Source organism: Sander lucioperca, chromosome 6, assembly GCF_008315115.2.
Source record: "Sander lucioperca isolate FBNREF2018 chromosome 6, SLUC_FBN_1.2, whole genome shotgun sequence".
NCBI classification, from domain to species: Eukaryota; Metazoa; Chordata; class Actinopteri; order Perciformes; family Percidae; genus Sander; species Sander lucioperca.
Window position 1 is genome coordinate 2013615 of NC_050178.1, and position 22434 is coordinate 2036048.

General features: G+C 41.8%; 1 protein-coding gene across 5 annotated transcripts in view; it reads right to left on the reverse strand.

The window, feature by feature from the left end:
- col7a1 (collagen, type VII, alpha 1) overlaps positions 1–21681 on the reverse strand; it is a 63486-nt gene extending 41805 nt beyond the window's left edge. For 4 of the 5 annotated variants that reach the window (XM_036002285.1, XM_036002286.1, XM_036002282.1 and 1 more), the window contains exons 1-26: positions 21277–21681; positions 12462–12534; positions 12144–12324; positions 11877–12033; positions 11683–11776; positions 11416–11574; positions 11098–11255; positions 10651–10780; positions 10390–10509; positions 9239–9394; positions 8847–8966; positions 8599–8748; positions 4924–5040; positions 4384–4530; positions 4094–4219; positions 3827–3973; positions 3122–3244; positions 2641–2907; positions 2293–2436; positions 2040–2171; positions 1694–1840; positions 1209–1349; positions 969–1118; positions 739–875; positions 497–623; positions 263–406 (exon numbers count right to left, since the gene is read on the reverse strand). In XM_036002285.1, the coding sequence (XP_035858178.1) occupies positions 263–406; positions 497–623; positions 739–875; positions 969–1118; positions 1209–1349; positions 1694–1840; positions 2040–2171; positions 2293–2436; positions 2641–2907; positions 3122–3244; positions 3827–3973; positions 4094–4219; positions 4384–4530; positions 4924–5040; positions 8599–8748; positions 8847–8966; positions 9239–9394; positions 10390–10509; positions 10651–10780; positions 11098–11255; positions 11416–11574; positions 11683–11776; positions 11877–12033; positions 12144–12324; positions 12462–12525 (3538 nt within the window). In that variant the 5' untranslated portion in view covers positions 12526–12534; positions 21277–21681. The remainder of the gene's footprint in view (positions 1–262; positions 407–496; positions 624–738; positions 876–968; positions 1119–1208; positions 1350–1693; positions 1841–2039; positions 2172–2292; positions 2437–2640; positions 2908–3121; positions 3245–3826; positions 3974–4093; positions 4220–4383; positions 4531–4923; positions 5041–8598; positions 8749–8846; positions 8967–9238; positions 9395–10389; positions 10510–10650; positions 10781–11097; positions 11256–11415; positions 11575–11682; positions 11777–11876; positions 12034–12143; positions 12325–12461; positions 12535–21276) is intronic. The other variant, XM_036002283.1, reaches the window with a different exon arrangement.
- Between the last annotated feature and the right edge of the window lie 753 nt (positions 21682–22434).

Consider the following 22434-nt stretch of genomic DNA (forward strand, 5'->3'; position numbering starts at 1 on the left):
TGAAGTTTTGCAGCTTGTTTTAGTTCCAGATGGGGACATCTGTCACAAGGCCAGTGAGTTAAGACAATTTATAGGAAAGTATTTTTTCTATCAATTTACAAATACTTGTGTGGCTGAAATCTTGAAACTAAATTGTCCAGATGAAGCCAACTATATTGATCTGGTGGGTGCAGGTAGTTATATCCAACCATGTTAAAGCAAACCCTAAAGTTCATTCACAGATGACTGCATCATGACTGCTTGTTGGGCTTCTCCAGCACACCTGTAGCCCTGAGACTGCTTGCTGCGAGAGTCAGGTTGTCAGCTGATTTTTTGTCAGCGATGATGACGACAGCCCCAGGGACCCTCGGTCTCCGTCCAGCTGAGGGGGTCAGAAGGTACTGCCTGGTGTATGTCACTGCCTCACCTGCAGAGGGAGGCAGACAATATCACAACTCCGAACACACACACATACCGAGCAGTAAGTACAGACATCTGTCAGAGAGAAAACACTGACCAATGTTATTCCCGGGACTTTCATCAAACGGTGTGGACCGGATCTCTTGAAGAAGTGTATCAGATCTGCCATGGCGATTAAGCAGGAACCATATTTTGGGTCTGTAACTGTATACAACAACTCCCACCTGAAACAGGCAGAAAATAATCAAAACTTTGGCAGAAACTGGCCGTGCCAGAATGAGCTAACAGCCTTGTACCTCTCCACGCCCTGTTTTGAGACTTATTCTTCAAGAGCAGTACCTGAGAGTCGCGGGCTCCGATAGTATTGAGCGACCCTGCTGCACTTGTGAGGAGTTGGCGCAGTGGTCTTGCGAGGCTAATCCGATCGGTAGATGCCGGCACCAGAAACACCACATCCAGACGCCCGCCCACACAGACTGCGGACAGAGAAGTTTGTGGGGGCAAGTACGGTTTTAAAAAGGTGTTTATACTGTAGGTATGGTAAATATATTAAAAAGAGGATGTGTTACCAGTGCGTTCCTCTACAGAGATCTCAGTTCCCAATCCACTTTCAAAGGTGGGCTGCACAGTAAAGCGATAACGAAGGCCCAAACGCAGCCCAGTCACCTGGTAAGAGCTGGACGCAGCAGGGAGCGTGACAGATGAGCCTCGGCCAATATCTGAGAGATATGAACAGTTAAAATGATAGGACTGTAAAGCAGTCTTAAAGAAATAAATTGTAACACATACAGTATAATAACATGTTTCACCTGTTCCACCCATCTCCTGTCTCCAGTGTAGAATATATCCTGTGGCACCTGGTACCGGAGTCCAGCCAAGCCGCATAGAATTCCGGGTAACCTCCGCCACTCGTAAAGTTGTCGTAGGTACTGAGGGAGTGGGGGAACCAGCTGCATACATAGATACAGAGAAACAGCATTGACATTCGATTTGATATTTCATCCAATATATTTGTTGAAATAAGGTTGTGTATATAGTGCAATACCAAACTATTGTGCACAAGAAGGACATTATTGCCATGCTTACTTAGAAACAATATGCAATATGCAGCATTGCATTTACTATATTCAGCATTTGTGAACATTTTATTTTAAATCATCAAATACTGTTAAATCCATCCATTCTTTTAAGAATACTTTTTAAGCCTCACATCCGTTGTTTATTTTCTCCACGGTTATTAAAACTTGATTATTAATACTTAAATAATGTCAGAATATAGGAAGACGGCACTCACGTGTGGTGACTCTGACAGACACAGGGGTTCCCTCTCTGTTTTGAACTAAAGCCATGACCTGCACCTCGTACTGGGCTCCGGGGTCCAATTGGTCTAAATCCACTGCTGTCACATCTCCCCCCACCAGCTGACTTCTCTCTTCACCACCTACAGCAGCACATAGTCACAACAGTGAGTAGAGGAACACAGTCTAGCTGCTATAAAACATCCATCACAGAAAAAAAAAACATATTTCTCCTTTAAGTGCAAATTAAAATTGAAAGAAACTTTGATCATTGCACTGAGATGTGAGATCTATATGAGAGGATTTTATCACAAAAGGGAAATGGACCAGCAATAGATCTACCGTCCGTTCTCCTCCAAGACACACGATAAGCCGTTGCTCCCTGCACACCAACCCAAGTGACACGGACAACCTCTCCACGTGCCTCCTGCACTTGCAGTGACGTCACAGTCCCAACCACAGGCTGATCTGACTCTGAAGGTCGAGACAGAAAACAAATCAGTCCGTTAATCTATTTTGTATAACCCTACTCATAGCCAAGGTTCTCCCAAAAGACAACAGCAATAATGTATATTTGACAGATTCAGTGTGGTACCTGTTCTGATACTCAGGGTGGAAGGACTTCCCTCTCGAGATCCAGTAAGGGAAGAAACTAATATGCTGTAGGCTGTATCCGACTGTAGTCCATCAATGGTGAAGGAAGAGACGTCGGCGGGCAAGTCACGAGTTGTTTCAACTCCTGCACCAGCAAAACATTGCAGAGAGATGGAAATATAGAAATTTGTATCTTCCTCCAACCAGATACCCGAGGATAGAAGAGGCCAGATCACTACCCAAATCTAAACGATAAACTAAACTAATTCTTTATATTGCTCTGATATCATGTATTTAGATTAATCCTGTGTCTGTTAAATACTTAGTATTAATGCTAATCATTGCTTACCATCATCACGGCGCCAGGTGACCTTATAGCCAGTTGCCCTAGTAGACTGTGACCATGCAATGCGTATCCTCTGAGATGTGACTTCGACGATGCGAAGGCCAGACACCGATCCACCGTGGGGGTTAGTCCGAGTAGACAGTGTGACCACCTCTCCCACACGTTGATCAACCACAGATGCAACACCAATAACCAGCGCCTCATCTGGTTGCAGGCCGTCTATAGTGAAGGCTGTGACCTCTGCCCCAACAATACGGAACTGCTCTGCACCTGCAAGGTAGAACGTAAGGGAATACGAAATAATGCACATGATAAACTGACTAAAGATATAAAACAAAATTAGCTTCAAAGTCTGCTGCTGTCGTTTTTTTAAAGGATCATGAAGATCTAAACATCCACCTTCAATTTGATGTAAAAGATGAATACAATAATACAGGATTTAAAAGGATAAACTCACAAACACATTACAACATATAACACTTACTGTTGCCTTGTCTCCAAGTAACTCTGTAACCCGTTGCCCCAGTAGCACCTGTCCAGGCAATTCGAAGTCTCCGACTGTTTGTGTTTGTCACTCTGAGGTTAGTCACTCTGCCAGCACCTTGTTCTGAAATGAAGAGCATACAGAGCTTCATGTGGCAAAATTCAATGTATACATTTTTTTTTTCAAGAAGTATGAGCCAGTTTAAAAAGCAGTACAGAAATATGGTTTTCACAATATATAGGGAGGAGGAAGGGTTTTGACTATCACAGATTTATTTATTTGTTTACTTACATTATTTATTTTTTATGGTCAATATATACATAGGTAAAATTTCTTTTCTTTGTGGTGTGATCATATGTAGGAAATTGTAAAGAACGTGTTAAATGTGATATAAATACTTGACTTATGATGTAAACGTGTAGCTACTCATGATGATTAGTATATAGTAGTGGAAAAGGGGGTAGGATTAAATAGGCTTTTTCTTCTTTTTATTCCTTTTCGGACATATTAAATTAATATTTTTTTTGTTTCTTTGTTTTGTTCTTTTAGTTTTTATTATATGTTCGAAATAAAGCATTCATTCAAGAAAGCAAGTCTGAGTATTTCACTTCTAGGGAAACAACAGACAGACAGACAGACAGACAGACAGACAGACAGACAGACAGGATGAAGCTCACAGCATCACAGTCTCAATGCTCAACTCACCTGGTTTGATGTAGACAGTAACTGGGTCTCCTTCATTTTCTCCCACCAGCGCTGTGACACTGACACCATAAGACACTCCCACTGTCAGGTCTCTGAGGTCAAGGGTTGTCTGGTTTCCAGGGATAATCCGGATTTCCTCCGATCCCGCTGACATGACATGAAACAAACAGAGACACTATTTCCACAAGCATGTTTTCATTCATAATTGGGCACTAAAACATCTCAATGGATAATAAAAAAAATAAAAATAAAAATCAGTCAGTGTACCTTCTGTGTTCAGGATAATGATGCGGTACTGTGTGGCACCGGCTACACCCGTCCAGCCGAGTCTCGCAGTACTGCCCAGAGACTCCACAACTCTCAGGTTGGACACCCTCCCCACTGGCTGTTCCTCTGCAACACCAGAGGATTAGGACACTCATGAAAAATGGATAAAAGCAAAAAACTTTTAAACATATCTACAGGAAAAAATATTCAGAACTAGTTGGAATTTAACCCCAACACATTTATGACCCATTAATCAACCGAGTTTCATGGCCCCAGGCTGAGTTACGGACCTCTGGATGTGGTGGAGACAGGTGTGGCCTCCTCCCGACCTTCGAACAGAGTGTACAGGGTGATGATATATTCTGTGTTGGGCTGAAGGCCTGTTAGCTCATGGCTGGTAGTGGTTCTAGGAAAGGTCAGGCTCTGGACACGGCCTCCTGGACACAGAGCAACAATCATTGGATTTATGTTCAATATAATCACAGTATCAGTATATACTTCCTACTACCTGTAACGTAGAAGTGGGGATTGCATTTAATACATTATTTGACTATATGTCAGTCAAATCATGTAATAATAAAACAATAAATGAGTAATTCGGATACAGTACACATAACTGTTGTCTATATTAACACAAATAAGGTGAATTAAAATCCGTCACAAAATGAGATTTGAAATTAAATCTTTAAATAATTTCCTGTGATCATAATAATAACTTGTCCATGTTGCAAAGCCCATCTTAGAACTACAGAATGCTACATGTAATGTACAAAAAGAGTACAAAAGAGACAAGAGAATGTGTGAGCGTGCACGTGACATGGACATCTGACCTTCCCCCTCTCTCCATTCTAGGCGGTACCCTCGAGATGACTGAATGATTCTCCAGGTGAGGCGAATAGTGGAGGGGCTGGTGGTAGCTGCTCTGAGCAACTGCTGCTCCTGACGCTCTGAGGGAAAGACATTATTAATCATATGTACAGTATGCAAATATGTAATATGTCATAAGTAACACTCTATTATCCCCATAGACCCATCAATGAAAAATGTTAAAGATTAGATAGATTAAATATATTCACATTGTTTCAAGTCTGTAAACAATACTGAAAGGCCTATAGATACACTAAAAGATTGATTGGTTGTTGTAATCATTCCTTCTGTCTGTGCTGGCCACAAAGAGATTTCTTCCTTAAGTGGTTTCAATGTAAGTGATAGGAGACCGAATCCACATTCACTGCAAAAATTCAGTCTAAAGTTTAGCTGAGGAAAATATGAGGCTTTCGCAGTCTATTATTTAGACTAAATCAACTGGGTATTGTGAGGACTGGCCAAGTGGTGGAAGGAAAACACACAGAGGCCAGAGTGATCTTCACCTGATGTAGTTTATGTAACACCAACAAGCAGGCTGGTTTTGGTGAAGTTGTGAAAACTACATACAAAAGAAATAACATTTCAAAAGCACATAAGGAAATCCAACAACAACAAAAGGTTAGGCTAGGCCCATGGCTATTGGGCAGCTAGCAGCAAGCTTCCCGCAGGTCTGCACCTGACCTGAACCCATAAGACGCTCTCAGTTGCTGTTTGGCAGTTTGCATCCATGTTGACCAGCAGGTAATGTGGATGGGAGCTCATTAACAAACATGGTTAATTGAAATAAAATATAACCAATAAATGAATTTGAATGTAATGTACTAATACATTGTGTAGCAAGGTTTTTCATTAACAATGCGAATGATGATAGTATGCATACAGAAATGACCAAAAACTACTTATGTTAGCAGGTTAGCGTGCTATACCCACATGTTCTTAGTATGCTAACCAGGGCTGGGTATAATTAAAAAAATTTAGATACAGGTACCAATACCAATACCGTGACTTCGATACCGGTTCTTAAATAATACTTTCTTTGATACCAATTTTATAAAACAAAAATAAATTACAACATTCCACATTACGGCACAAATCTTTTAATTTAGTTTTCAGCTCCTACTAAGTGAGCCCCGTATCTGTGTCACGTAATTTCTCCTGCCTGCCTCTAGGACGTGTAACGCTAGACAGCCAATCACAAACATTATTAGATCTTGGTGGAAGCATGTTGCATGCTTATTGGCTCACTGACACTGATGAGATTTACGGTATAGGATTTAAAAGGCAGGATTACCTTGCTGAGCCATAGTAACACAAAGCGGGAACTTGGTATTAAAAAGACAACAACTACAACAACTACCGAGGACTGTGCATTTTGTCCCCAATCACTTCATAACAACACAACACATTCATTTTGCTTTCAAAAGGCATATTTTGTGGCCAGTATGGACAGGAGGAATGACAGAAACGACCAGTAAAAGAATAACTTTTAACGTACATACAGTATAGGCAATAATAAGAGTTTTGTGTTAAGATGGACTTGAGAAAATGTAAAACTAAAAACTAAGGCTGAAATGTGAGTATGTACTCTCAAATCAAACTGAAAAATATGCATGTATATCATATCATTTAATTGTAGAAAGAAATTGATTCACTGTAAACAACCTGTGCAATGCGGAATAAAGACATTTTGTTTTACCGGCTTCTTTAGGCTCATCCAACATAAGCAAACACATAACTTCACAACATCACCACACACGTCACAGGAGCAGTTACTTAACAATTTTAGATTTCATTGATGCTTACAAAATGCTACACTACTCTCCGCTCAAATTTCTACTAAAGAGACTAAGAAATCACATCCTCATATACCCATCCTTCTGTAATTCGTAAAGATGTCACCCCCAGACACATCCAACTTAGTATGTTATCATGTCTTACGCTGAAGGTAGACAATTACAAGACTGATGGGAAAATAACTGCGCAACAGTCACTTGCCAATATGTAAAGAAATGTGGAGATTCATCTTGAGAATTGGAGTTCAAGCACCTGAGCTTTTCTGTTTGAGTATCTTACTGGCCTCAGTACAAACCAACAGAAAACAACTAAACCAAGTAAGTCGTCATGAATATAAATGCCACTTTGAAACCCTTCCAAACCCACATTTTATTTGTATAACAGCCAGATGCAGTATTTTAACATATATACAAGCTGCACATTTTCATGCCAGAACTTCTTTGGGATCTTTGGGAACCAGGAATCTGTTACAAAATGATACAAAAACCACTGTTTTGAGGAGGTGCCCATATTATATCACTGACAGCTAAATTAATTACAGTTTCTGAGATTTTATTTCACACCTATGCCCTCGGGCTACAGGTGTAATGGACTTAGTTCAAAGAAATGCTCCCTGTGACAAAGACCAAAAAATTATCACACAGGTCAGTCCCGCAAACACTTTCTCTCTGATACTTTTCTTGTTTGTGTGATGAACATGTCAACAAATCAACAAGAAAGTGCCAGGTGTCAGTTGGGAGCAGACGGGTCAAAGAACAAGGTCTACAGACCAGTGGCTGAGCAACAAGCACCCAATGATGTCCCCTTTTAAGCCTGAGAGTCAGTCTATACGCTAACAAATTCAACATTTTACTCCATACCATATTTGCTTGATTGAATGCCACACAAAGCCATTGAAGTGGTTTGAAATGTGGAAGAAGACAAACATAACTAGAACTCAATCAAATTTTATTGTTTTTAACTTGAACTTTAAATGCCATGCAATCTTTTATATATTGTTTAGAACTTAATGTTAGGCATCCTACATGTAGAAAACGCAATAGTATTGCTGAATATAATAATGATATATTTTCAAATAAACATGTAGGCTTCATTCAATGTGGTCCTCACTAAAACAAAATAAGTCAAAAAATGTTCCTAATGAGAAGGAACAGACAACTCATCACAAACCCCAGACATCACAAATTGTTGTTACTCTACTAGTTTACACAGGAACAAACAGGAGAGGAAAAGCTGAGCTATGGTTTTACTGTGGTGTAAAGTATGTAGAGCAGTGTATATATCTCACACAACTAGGCCACACGAAGGTTTTCAATCCTCCTTTTCTGCCAGCTCTCTGCTCAGTGACTCAGCCTTCATTCAAATAACACTGGCTAACTGAAATGACACCATATGGCCTTACTCACGAGAGACAGATGGTGTGTGTGTATGTGTGTGTGTGTGTGTGTGTGTGTGTGTGTGTGTGTGTGTGTGTGTGTGTGTGTGTGTGTGTGTGTGTGTGTGTAGGTGCGCTCGAAATGTTCCTTAAACAGAGCCTAAACAGTTACATGTGTAGGTTTTCAGAAGAGAGACAAACAGCAGAGAAGATTGTTGGCCATCTTCTCCATCTCTGCCTCCTGTCCCTGTACTTTGCAGGACACAATAGTGCAAGTACCTATTCAACAAGAATGTTACTACAATTACTAATTTAAGAAGCACAAGCACAAACATAGAATGTAATTTAGTGTATTGTAGCAATTAGCTGTTTTTGTTGTGTGTGTAACTGTGAGTTTTGAGAGGGAAAAGGGTACAATAAACACAGAGAGATGTTTGATGGCGTGATGAACTACTCAAACCACACCTACCGATCTTGAACCTGGCCGTTGCTACAGGGCCCTCAGTGTTGCCCTCATACAGCGGGATGATGGTGACAATGTACTCAGTGTCAAACTGCAGTTTGGACAAAGTGTGAAACTCTCTGTCACCAGCAACCTCCACCGTCTCAACATTTCGACCTTTGTGAACAGAAAAACAAAAATATAATGGTATGTGTACGTAAAAAAAATAGACATCAGAAATGTAAGATGTTGATTGATGTCTGCTTTGTCCTGACCTGTAAATGGCCCCCAGACCAGTCGGTAGGCCCGTGCACCACTGACGCCTCTCCACCCCACACGAACACTGCGCTCTGACTCCGTCTCCACTGATAACTGCTGCACTGCCTCAAGGCGCACTTACACATGCAAAAACATGAACAGACACTTTGAAATAACATTGGCTAACTATACTGAAACCCATTCCAACCACGAGAAGACAGTATTACTATATTTGCACTGTGTTACATACATATACTGTATCTAAGACTTGTTTTAATATTGCTTCATTTTGTAACTTTATTACAAAATGTACAACTGTATTATATAGTGTCTACTGTTTATGTTCAAACTACAGGCATTTAACATCATCATATCACAGCACCAATAATGGGCCACAGGGTGGACTCACATGTGCGGGCATTGAGGATCGACGGGGATGCAGAGTTTCGAGGGAACAGGGGGAAGAGGCTGACGACGTACTCTGTGTCAGGCTGAAGTGACTCCAATGTGACAGATGTGGAGTCTGCAGACAGAGACTGCTCCGACAGCTGAGCTGCTGGCTGACCTGCTCTTCCAACCACACAACAGGCAACAGGGCAAGTAGGCATGGAGGGCAAGCAGATGATTAGTGCTCTAACAGCAATCACAAATTATACTATACAGTATGTCATTAGACAAATTAGCTGACAACAAACTAAAAAAAATATAGGATGTGTCCTCACTTCATTAACTTGACCTCGGAGCACAGAGTATGGCAGCCAGCCAGCCGTAGAGAAGTGCATGTGTCTGTGTTGTGTACATTATGTGCAGCAAGAGTTATCTGTATTTTTTGTTTGAATTATCAGTGTAAGTACCGGCAGACACGGGAACAGGTAGAAACATCACACCCCTCATTACAGGATACATACTGGCCAATTTAAATACTCTCACACATGTGCCAGCCCAGAAGAGGAGCTCCATGTGAGACGGCACTCCTGCCACATGTTCAGAGGAAGAAACTGTTTATATCAGCCCTCAGGGGCCACTTTTCTCTCCTTAATCATGGCATAAGCACCCAAACATCTTGACATTGTTATGATATATGCCACACCACACCCTATCTCTAGAAATGTAAGGACAAAATGACTGACAATCTGTGACATAAGTGAAGGTTTTCACTGTCTATTTTTATTTCAAGTCTGGTGATGATAAAATGTATTTAATATTTTAGATAATGATTGGGCAATAAAAACCCTTACTGACAGCCAGTGCCTGAGGGAGGTGAGGTGTTAGAGAAGCTCATCTTCTCCATACTCAGCCTTGACTGCTGTACATTCTGTTTCCAACTTGCCACCAAAGGTTAACTGTAATTGACAGCTGCAGCTTATTTTCCTCCCACATCATTCATTCATTCTGCCAAAATTTATTTTTGTGACAAGATAAATCTGCCACTTTTTTTCAAGTTGCTAATATGCTGCAAGTGTTACTAAAACATAAATGCACACGTCGGATGAGAGGTAGACAGAAAGAGAAAGCCAGGTAGACAGGAAATAGAAACAGAGGTATGTGTGTGTGCCTGACCTCGTGGTCCATAGGTGAGTCTGTAGCCCTGCACAGGAGACGAAGGCTGATCCCAGCCCACAGAGAGAGAGAAGAAGCCTGCCTGGACCAGGCGTAGACTGGTGACCCCTGGCAAAGACCCTATATGAGGAGGGAAAAAAGACATTGTAGGTGACTGTGAGAAGTTCAACATTAAGGGTTCTGTCCTGTGTGAGAGAGGTTGAGTTAGCTTTTTGGCAGATGTTTCACTGCTGACATTTGCATCCTTCACTTTTTACTCACTGGTTCGTTGCTTGGCAGAAGCAGACTCTCCCACACTGTTGGGGTATTGAGCGATAATAGTTACCAGGTAGTCGGTTCCTGACCTCAGCTCTTGTGCGGTAAAGGTCCTCTGAGTGGCAGGGACAGTCTCCTGCAGGGGAGAGGTTATTTTTGTAAACAGTCAAGCCTAAGACAGGTTTTTGCAAGTGACTGAAATAGATGGGTGAGCCATGACATTCTTCTATCTTCATCATGTCTGCCACGGGAAAGGGAATTTCACTTTTCTCTGCCAAATTTGAATCTCTACAACATCTACACTGAGAAGATCCACCCATTTGACATGTTTCTACGTGGCCTGAAGGCATGTTTCTCTCGCAAAGCAGGATTGACTTTGGCTCCTAAAACTGCAATTAGCTACTTCAATCTAGGTCATCTCCATGTGTCATGAATATGAACACTTGGACTCACCTGACGCAGTTCTGCTGTGATTGGCTGACCCAGGCCGGAAAGTGGCACATACTGGACCACATAGCCAATCAAAGGACCCCCTGCTGCACTCCAGCGAAACCTGAGAGTATCAGACGTCTGGCCTGTGAACTGAATGTTGGACGGACCAGAAAATGCCTCTGAAAGGAGAGAATAGGAATGGAAGCAAGAGGAGACATAAATACAATTAAATGCAGGTTTACAGTCTGACAACAACGTCTGAGATAATATCAGACACATATTTGTTACTGTGTGTATTTTAATATACTGATGTTGTGTTATTTAAGGTAACCCACATACCATCACTAGCATAGACTCCTCCTGCTCTGGAACACACTTGAGGGCTCACAAGAGGAAGAAGTGTGTTCAGCAGTTTGAAGTCCCCAACGAAGGAGGTGAAATCACTGCTGGGCTGGGAGGAGATCTGAGCCAATTCATTCCTGTCTGCACTCTTTATACCTAACAAACCACAGATAATTGGCAAAGCAAAAAAGAAACCACAGGGTCTCATAAGGAAGTAGGGAAAAAAATCCCAAATACTGTGAGTAAGAGAGGAGAGATACATACCGACCGCAAAAACATGCACTCCTTGACTGCGCAGCTTCTGTGCTGGTTCCTGCACGCTGTCTTGTGACTTTCCATCTGTGATCAGGATAGTAATCTGAAAGTAGGTAGAATTAGAAACACATGAAGTTGTTGTTAAGATGTTAAATACACAGTTTTATAATTATGAAACGCCAAAGAATGGCTGCTCCTCAGACCTTTGGGACATTTCGACTGGACGAAGGGTTGAAGAAGTTATCAGCGACAAACTTGAGACCAGCACCAGTGCGTGTGTTTCCCCCCTTATAGTTCAGATTCTCTATAGCGTTGACCAGCTCAGTGCCAACCACGTAGGTAGTAAATGTAAATTCAACTCTGGAGGAAGAGAAATGTGCATTAAATACATAATTCTGTACTTGCAGCAAGATCCTTTGCCACCGCTTGTACAGGAAGGTAATGAGGTAAAAACTAATCCTGTCAGTCACCTGGAGGTGTCGCTGTACTGTATGGCCCCAAACCGTATCCCTGAACTGCTGACAGAGCTGGCAAATGGCTTGACGATTCCAGCCATAAAGCCCTTCACCTGCAGAAAGTTAGCTCGGCCAATACTGGAAGACCCATCAACCAGGAAAACAATATCTGCCGCTTGCACATTATCACATCTGCCTGCAAATACAAAGCGATGGAGAATACATGTGAACACATAAAGACACACTTTCTGTATTTGAACCAACACACAAACACATGAGGAGAACACGTGGGGCTGGTGTGGTAGTCCAAATGAGAATTAAAGTTATTTATACCCTGAGCATCAGCCCGTTTCATGGAGGACAGCAGGACAGTCACAGTGAAAAACAAGCTCCACATCTTCACAACCTGGGCACACAGAGAGCAGATAAATGTTTTTATTATGTCCAAAACTATTTCAACTCACTACAAAACAGTCTGAACACAAAATTGTGATATTATACAGCATTGGTAGTTTACATTTTCAGTATTCATGGTTGCAGACTGTGAAAGGCTTTGTTTTTGTCTTGACTACTACTCCTCCTTTTCTTGTGTCTTCAGGTCATATAAGTCGGTGTTGTAACCATCCCGTTACATGAAACGCTGCCATCCCTCAGCTACTTACTATTTATCCCCATCGATTTATCTGTTTCTGCTAGTCTTGTCACTTTTCTGTTCAGCTGCATCCCATTAGTCATTTGTTTAATATGTTGAGGGTAGTTCAGCCTTGCTATTTGTCAGATTCTCTGTTTCCTTAGAGTTATAGCTATTGTTCCTGCCTGTACCTGTTCTGAACCACCTAGCGTCTATATAAACCAGTCAAGCTTCACAGGCATGCTTGTAGTAGTAGAAGTGTGTAGGATTTGGGCAGTATACCCGTGTTGACTTTCGGTGACTACATTCTAGCATCAACCACCTACAGTGGCTTTCAGGTTAATGTAAAGAACGAGACAAGCCCTCTCTAGAGCCAGTGTTTGGTTTGTCCGTTCTGGGCTACTGCAGAAACATGGCGTAGCAACATAGAGGACTCCATGGTAGAGGACCAAGCCCCCAGGAACAGCGCTGCATGTGGGATACATACCAGAAATCCTGGTTTCCGCATATGCGTAGATTGTTGAGGTTATGCATTGACCCTGATTGGTTAGGGTCAGGATAACCCATTGGTCAGGGGATACGACATAAACGGATCTACGTATCGAGTAGTGACACTGGGCTTTGAAGCCAGTTTGACATAGTGGCCAAACCATGTAATTACAGAGACACTTTGATGAGATCTGTCCAGAAATGCTCAAGGCTCTGGGTGTGGAGGGGCTGTCTTGGTTGACACGCCTCTTCAACATTGTGTGGAAGTCTGGGACAGTGCCAAAGGAGTGGCAGACCGGGGTGGTGGTTCCCCTTTTCAAAAAGGGGGACCAGAGGGTGTGTGCCAATTACAGGGGTATCACACTTCTCAGCCTCCCTGGTAAAGTCTACTCCAAGGTGCTGGAAAGGAGGGTTCAGCCGATAGTCTAACCTCAGATTGAAGAGGAACAATGTGGATTACGTCCTGGTCGTGGAACAATGGACCAGATCTTCACTCTCGCAAGGACCCTGGAGGGAGCCTGGGAGTATGCCCATCCGGTCTATGTGTGTTTTGTGGATTTGGAGAAGGCGTATGACCGGGTCCCCCAGGAGATACTGTGGGAGGTGCTGCGGGTGTATGGGATGAGTGGGTCTCTTCTCAGGGCCATCCAATCTCTGTACGACCAAAGTGAGAGCTGTGTCCGGGTTCTCAGCAGTAAGTCGGACTCGTTTCAGGTGAGGGTTGGCCTCCGCCAGGGCTGCACTTTGTCACCAATCCTGTTTGTAATATTTATGGACAGGATATCAAGGCGTAGTCGGGGTGGGGAGGGGTTGCAGTTCGGTGGGATGGGGATCTCATCACTGCTCTTGGCAGATGATGTGGTTTTGATGGCATCATCGGCCTGTGACCTTCAGCACTCACTGGATCGGTTCGCAGCCGAGTGTGAAGCGGCTGGGATGAGGATCAGCACCTCTAAATCTGAAGCCATGGTTCTCAGCAGGAAACCGATGGAGTGCCTTCTCCAGGTAGGGAATGAGTCCTTACCCCAAGTGAAGGAGTTCAAGTACCTTGGGGTCTTGTTCGCGAGTGAGGGGACAATGGAGCGGGAGATTGGTCGGAGAATCGACGCAGCAGGTGCGGTATTACATTCAATTTATCGCACCGTTGTGACGAAAAGAGAGCTGGGCCAGAAGGCAAACCTCTCGATCTACCGGTCAGTTTTCGTTCCTACCCTCACCTATGGTCATGAAGGCTGGGTCATGACCGAAAGAACGAGATCCAGGGAACAAGCGGCCAAAATGGATTTCCTCAGGAGAGTGGCTGGCACCCTATCGGGTGAGAAGCTCAGTCATCCGTGAGGAGCTCAGAGTAGAGCCGCTGCTCCTTCAAGCATGCTCCTTCAAGCATCTGGTAAGGATGCCCCCTGGGCGCTTCCCTAGGGAGGTGTTCCAGGCACGTCCAGCTGGGAGGAGGCCTCGGGGAAGACCCAGGACTAGGTGGAGGGATTATATCTCCAACCTGGCCTGGCACTGGATAAGCAGACGAAGATGGATGGATGGATGGATAGACTTTATCTCTACACCCACAGGTGTAGAGATAAGATCAGAGATAAGATTTTATAACAGGAAGTCAAACTTTTTTTGCTTCATGGGCAACTGAGCAACTTTCATAGAAATGACTGTGGCCCCGCCTCTAATGCTGTATCCAGTTCTCTTTGTACATCCATGAAGAGGACCTGCTTCCTATGTAGATACAGTCTAACCAACCAAAATACCTTTCTTAGTTTCAGGTGATTGTACACTAATGAAAATGTTATGAAGTGATGAATATTATATTAATATATCATCTGTTTGTTTTACTATTCATTACTTGTATTTATTGTGCAACCTTTCTTTCTTTGTATTGTCCGTGTAATGTTGATGATTTTGATTGCACTGCCTCCTAAAAACAAAATCCTAAATTTGTACTAACTCAAGAATTATGCACAAAGCATTTCTGAACTTTTGTTTTGTTTTGAACATCTCTTCTCACATGCCCAACCTGTTTTGACTAGAATTAAGTGGAATTATAAAACAAAAGAGTCAATCAAAATCCTGCCTCTTTGTGGCTTATACTTAAGACATAGTATAGTGTTTTGACTTTACATTCATTCTCTGTGACAAAACAATAAAAAGGCATTAAATTAACTAAAACAAGGTGAACGCATTAATGGGGTAAGAAAAATAGCCGATGTGTTTCAGTGACCTCGCATGTTAATCTGACAAAACTGAAATTACAAGATACTGTAAACTGCTAAAAATAGCAGACTCATGTATGTTGAAGATAAACTTCTCAAATGCTGGTCCTAACCTGCATTAAACTTATGTTGAAAGCATGCAAACATTAACTACCACTGATGTGATATTTACATTATAACAGGGCTGCACTCTCCACAGCATGACCCATAACACCCTCAAACTTTACTACTGTATGTCTGGAATGCAGATGCCAGAACTTTATGGACAATATGTAGCTTACCATTTTGAAAAAAATGCAGCAGATCTTTGCTCATCATAGAGAATGCAGGACTTTCTCATTGTAGATTTTATCTTTGGCTTGTGTCTTTGGATTGTGTCACCTTTACACATCATCAATGTCACCCAACAGCTGCTCACAAGTTATGAACAAAACTATTACTCTCAGCCAATTTCAGAGACAGCCATCATCTGATGAAAGAAATCCAATATGGATGTGGAGCACTTTTTTTCGTGACAACCTCTATTCACGTTCACCTTTTTACAGAGGTAATGCACGACACAGCGGCTACTGCAAATAGCTGACAGATGTTGAGCCAATGAACAAAACCTCTGATCTACTCTGTAGAGCTATAGTAGCTCGAGTAAACATTGCCGGGATCAAAGCCATAAAACAAACCACTTAAGTTGATGAAACCAAATGCATAAGTGAGAGCAGCAGGACAACAGCAGACTGAAGTGATTGTCTGAGCCTGTATAGGAATGCAAAGAACATCATCTGGAATTTGGTCGTTTTTATTGCTTGGCTTTTGGTTGGACTCAGAAGACTGACCTGAACCAGACTGACTGACAGTGTTTCCGCCAGAACTAGCCCACATTACAGACAGCTGTAGTTGAAACATGCAGACAGGCTTGATAACATTCCCTGCAGGCAGAAAACTACAGTTAAGGGCTCCCACTCTGCTGTAGTATTACAACTAGTATGGCTATTACAATAGATATTACAGATACATTTATTTGCTTTCTTGCTACGAGTTAGATGAGAAGATTAAAGTGGCCATATTATGCTCATTTTCAGGTTCATAACTGTAATTTGAAATTGGATCAGAATAGGTTTACATGGTTTCATTTTCAAAAAACACCATATTTTTGTTGTACTGCCCATTGCTGCAGCTCCTCTTTTCACCCTGTGTCAGGTCTCTGTTTTAGCTACAGAGTGTCTGAAGGCAAGACACATTCAGAAACCCGTATCTCACTCAAAACAGCATGGTAAATATAAGGCTACAGCCAGCCACCTGTTAGCTTGGTTTAGCATAACGACTTGAAACAGGTTTTAATTAGGGCTTTGCTCGAAACATCAATACGGCAATATGTTGTAACATACTTCTTGCTGATGAGCGTATCGATGCAGACGCTACTGTATCAATAAAGCAGCAAATGCTGTGTCAGCAGTTTTGAAAAAGAAACATCACCTGTCTGCAGTGCACAATAAAGCCGATGGCAGCCAAGGCCAATCCACATTACACAAACAGTGCATGTCTCAATTCAAACAAGCATGATAAGTTAACAAGTTTAAGAATAATGTATGTACTGTACTCAAAATACAAAAAATAAAGTGGTCTTGAATTGCATCCACGCGGCTCTAACAGACCATTCCCCAACTCGTCATATGCCGACGGTTTGTCACGGGCCTCAGCACTCACATACACTAATATGCACCTGCGGCCGGAGTGGCTATCAAAACAAAGAACGGAGAAGAAGGGAGTGTGATTCCATTCTTTGCTCAGGACGCCATTATTTCACCATATCTTCACATAGCAAATAGTTGTTTCTTCTATAGTAATGTGTTAAATATCAAGTACAGCACTTTTAATAACTCTGGAATTAGAAACAGAATATTTAAATTTACTTTTAGGATCTCTGTGGGCCAAGATTTTAAGTGTTTTAAGTTGTGCGATTGCTGTTATACAGAATAATAAAGAACTGCTGTTGTAGTAATTCTGCGAAGGACATGGTCATTATTTTTAAAGCAACATGTATTGCGATACATATCCTATCGTGGACTCTGTATCGTGAGGTTGTGGGCAACATCCAGCCTTAGTTTTAATCCCTGCACCCTTCCATGAAATAGTTTGGGCTTACCCCTCACCAAACCACAACTTGTCATTTTCACACTTCAGTTTTTGTATGGATTAAACAAACAAGATATAACATGTTGGTAGAGCTGGGCAATATATCAATATTATATTGATATCATGATATGAGACTAGATATCGTCTTAGATTTTAGAAATCGTCATATTGTAAATGGCCTAATTGTTGTCTTTTCCTGGTTTTAAAGGCTGCATTACAGTAAAGTGATGTCATTTTCTGTGTTACCAGACTACTCTAGCTGTTCTATAATTTTTTACCCAGACATTATATCTACATTACTGAAGATTACTTATCTTAAATCTCATTGTGAAGATATTTTGTTAAAGCACCAATTGTCAACCTTATAATATCGCCACAATATCGACATCAAGGTATTAGGACAAGAATATCGCGATATCTGATTTTCTCCATATCGCCCAGCCCTACATGTTGGTGCTGGCAAGTGGATTTTGTTAGGCTACCTTAGGACAGAACCAAGCTAGCTGTTGCCCCTATCTCCAGTCTATATGCTAAGCTAAGCTAAATGTCTAGCTATACATTTACCTATAGACATGAGAATGGTACCAATCTTCCAATCTAACTCTCTGTAAGAAAGGGAATGAGCAAATTTCCCAAAATGTTGAACTATTCCTTTAAGAATATTGGTGCTAAAGTTTTAGGAGAACTGGATCTTTCTTTAACAATACTTAAGTACTTTCATACATTGGTATATATACCGAGTATATAGTACACACGATGCAGCCATACTCTAAAAACTTGCATAACTGAAAATAGACACTGAAATCTGTTGGCCATTTCCCCTTTTAATTTGTTCAAGAATGAAAACTAAAGCCAGAAGCTCATAATTAGCCATAAATGTGTGTTCCCTCTGTATGATGCAGAGCCCACAGACCCAACCGTTTCAGAGTTTTTGTCCTAAACACGCAGCACACACATTAAGCTTAATATGTTCCAAATGTAATTCCCCTTTCCCTTTTCAAGATTCAAAGTATGAATTGTAACACCTATAAAAAATTAAATGATGTACAATTAGCTCCAGACCTGACACAGCTTGCTAGCCTTTGATGTTTTTTTCTTTTTCCTGTACGGAATCAAATGAAACGATGTTTATTTCTGGTTTCTGGTTTCTGGCTAACTTAACAGATCATAATTGAAAGGCATTAATGATTTGAGGGCAATTAAAAACACCAGCTGACAGAACTGAAAGAAGGGGCTGTAAACGTTGAAAGCATCACAAAGAACAGATTTCTTCTTCTTCCTGCCACTCCCACAACACAACCCGACTCTATTTTCAGGCCCTATTCTAATCTGATTACATACAATCCTGCTGGTATATATTTTCAAATAATTGTGGATATTATGCACTGGGTTAGATCACATGCCAATTTTGGGAGTAACACACTTCCTCCAATAAACTCCTTTTTATTACAGCATACTGTATATAAAGATATTCATCAAGTACATTCCTGTGTGTCCTCCACACCTGGAATTTTAAGGATGAAGTAACTGGCTTATGGGTATGGCCGCACCCACTAAAGGCCACCTGGGAATCAAAACCAAACATGCGTTAAAAGGTCAATGTCTTAGTAGCAAAGTGCTGCTAAGAGCCATCCTCAACAGGAACAAAGTGTGGACTTAATGTGAGAAGCAACAACCTGTAAGCAACGGCATTGACAAGACAAGAAAAGGACTTTTAAGGAACAGGAAGAAAAAGAGATTAGGACTCATCCCAGAGCTTCTGGTGGGAGCTGTACAGAGGCTGGGCTGTGCTTTTTGAAAGCTCAACTCAGGCAGGATTTAGTTGTGGTTTAGTAGAGATGCCATTCTCCCAGGGGGGCAGCAGGCCACTGCAATGTGACAGAGTGCAGGATTGTGTAAGAGCCAGGCTCCCTCAGCATAACATCAGTCATCAGGGACAGACAGTGACACAAGTGGACAAGGGGATGGAGGGGTCAAAGGAGGGTGGGGTGTCACAGAAAATTACCAAAGTCTCCTGCAAATTTGCTCAGACACCATGATTTTATGTACTTAGATGCCAAAAGCTGCTGGTGCCAAGAATAGAAGAGCCTTACTCTGAGGCTGTCTGGGAGTCAAAAACAGGCAAGACTGATCTTGTCACCTTGGACCTCTACCCTCAGGTCAAGTACAGAATCTCGCACGTCCGACAATAATGGATTGTTTCTTAATCTAAAATAAACAAAAGTATTTTGAAAATCTTCTGGGACCCCTTGTTGAAACAAGTTTCAGAAGAAGCACTGATCTTATCCAACTTTTAAAGTATTTCACAAGCTTTGTATTACTAATAACAAAAGCCAGATGGAATAACTCTGGGAATTAACTGCATTCATCAATGGGTTATCTCATTCTCATTCAAAGATATGAATGAATGGAAACCAAAAATCCCCTAGCCTGTAGCTAATTTAATCCAACATAGTTAAGAGTCATTTAAGCACCAACAATCAAAACACACACTCAAAATAGTTCTGGCTGCAGAGATGTTCCTCAAAAGGCCCATTGTTGTTGATAAAATGATTTAAAGTATCGCTTTTAAAAAACAATCTGAAAGTTATGTTCTCTTGAGAACAACAGAAAATGTTCCCTTATAAACACACAACCAGCAGCAGTCCCCCATAGATGACACACTTGGGATCAGTCCAGAGCCATCTGCTACCAGTCGCACGCCAGAACTTAACCAAGTATGGCTGCAGCAATGCAGTGGATAAAAGGATGAGTGAGAACGTAGGAGGGTAAGGGTGAGGCAGAGAGGAAGAGTCTAATCAGTCCTGCTAAAAGGTTTTTATAGACATTAAAAATGCCATGTCAATAGGGGATTTCTTTCAGTTGCGTGAGCCAAACCACAGCAAAGACATGGATGTGCTTAGGAACAGACAATTGAAACCAATCTAGAGACAAAGGCAGAGGAGGAAGCGGAGGAGTGAGAGTCCCTTCCTCTGCAGCAGGAGTAATGCCCTATAACTAAATGAGTTCAGCTGAGGTCAACGTGGCTGTATACTCCCCCGTTGTCCTGTGCAATTGTAATGAAGACTAATGCAGACACAGACAGAGTGTTTGCAAGGGCAAAAGAGTATAATTACAGGTTTGTCAGGGTTTCATTTATAAATGCATTGCCAAGTTTTTTTTGGTCTAGGAATCATCTGATACATTCAATTTCAGAAAGGGTGAAAATGAGGTGATGTAGGTTCTGCTCGGTCTTGTTCAAAATCAAGGCTTGTGCTGCAGGGAAGTGGTGTATTGGCTAGAATTCAGATAAGTGCTCTCCATACAATAGTTATCGCTTACCCACATGTAGGCTACATGCAGAGTAAATTAATGTATACATACTCCAGTGGTTTGTGTGTGTGTGTGTGTGTGTGTGTGTGTGTGTGTGTGTGTGTGTGTGTGTGTGTGTGTGTGTGTGTGTGTGTGTGTGTGTGTGTGTGTGTGTGTGTGTGTGTGCTATCGCAGACATATATCATTAAGCTATGTCTCGATCCTGTAGAATTAATGCAGAAATTAAGCTTACAAGTTGTGCACAACTCCAACTCAGAGTACCACCGGTATTCCCATACATGTATCTTTATTAGGCCAATGCACTCCAGACACAAGGGCCGCCACAGAGCCCAGTGCAGGACCTCATCTTTCCGCCTCTGCCTCATCTTACCTGAGGATCTCTGCACCGTGCACCGGGGCCACAGCCTGCCGCTCCTCACCTTTCCACCTGTGGCATATCCAGCCCTAGCTCTGCGTGCAGACAGTAGTATTCCCAGTCACCGATGTCCAGTGTCACAGCTTCAAAAAGAACACTCCACGATTATTCACTGTACAGTATAGTTAGCTTAATAACTGAACTCCTGACGCTGCATCCCTGTAGGAGACAGTAACGCTGTTTCTGATTCCCGAGGCTGCCAGTTGAACACAAGCAGCAGCAGAACAGTCCAGACTTGTTCAGATGCCTGAAGGGGAGGGAGTCCTAAGCTCTCCCTTTCTGCCTGTTTTCCCCACCTCATTCTCTTTGCCTCTTGTCCCTCCCTGTTTCTCCCTGAAACAACCAATTTAACCATGTGGTACGAAACATAATAATTCCGCTACTTTTTTTCAGGTAAGACGCTCGGGGTCACATGGTTTTACGCAGATTGCCCAGAGCCATAGAGATATTTCTCTATCACTCTGAGTTTGCCTTTATTTACGGTCAGCACATGTGGTTTAGTAGCAGGAACTTGGAGGTTGAAAATTAAAATACTCAGATGTTACAATGGAAATACTACTCCTTTCTTAACACCTAATTTGTTCATGTGGTGCTTCACTAATGATGTATAAAACATACCTGCTAAACATTAAAATACTAAAGCTGCTAGCATGGCTGTAGAATTCTTCTTTATAAAAAAAAAAAATCAGTTTTCTGGTTATGAAAAACTATTCTTCATGATATAGATACTGCTGTTTGTGATACGAATCAGTCTGACAGAGTTAGTCAACATACACTCCTTGATTCTATTATCTTCTTTCCAAAAAACTGTCCAGCCTCTCTAAGGCTCAACCTCTATAATTAAATAAACACAAAATAGACTCCTCGCCATTCTTTACAGACCACTTCCTACTGTTACCTCTAATTAGTTTGCTATTCAATGTTACCATAGTAATATCTGCACAGCCCTGTTCAACTCTCAATGGTGGTACTATTTTAGTATTGTATGATTCTTATTTTATGCATTTTATTCAGGTTAACAGTGTCAAACTGCTATACGCCAGACTGTGCCTGAATGTGATTGTTAGTCTGCAGTGTGTTATTGTGTATCGCTGTCTTGCGATTTTGCACTCT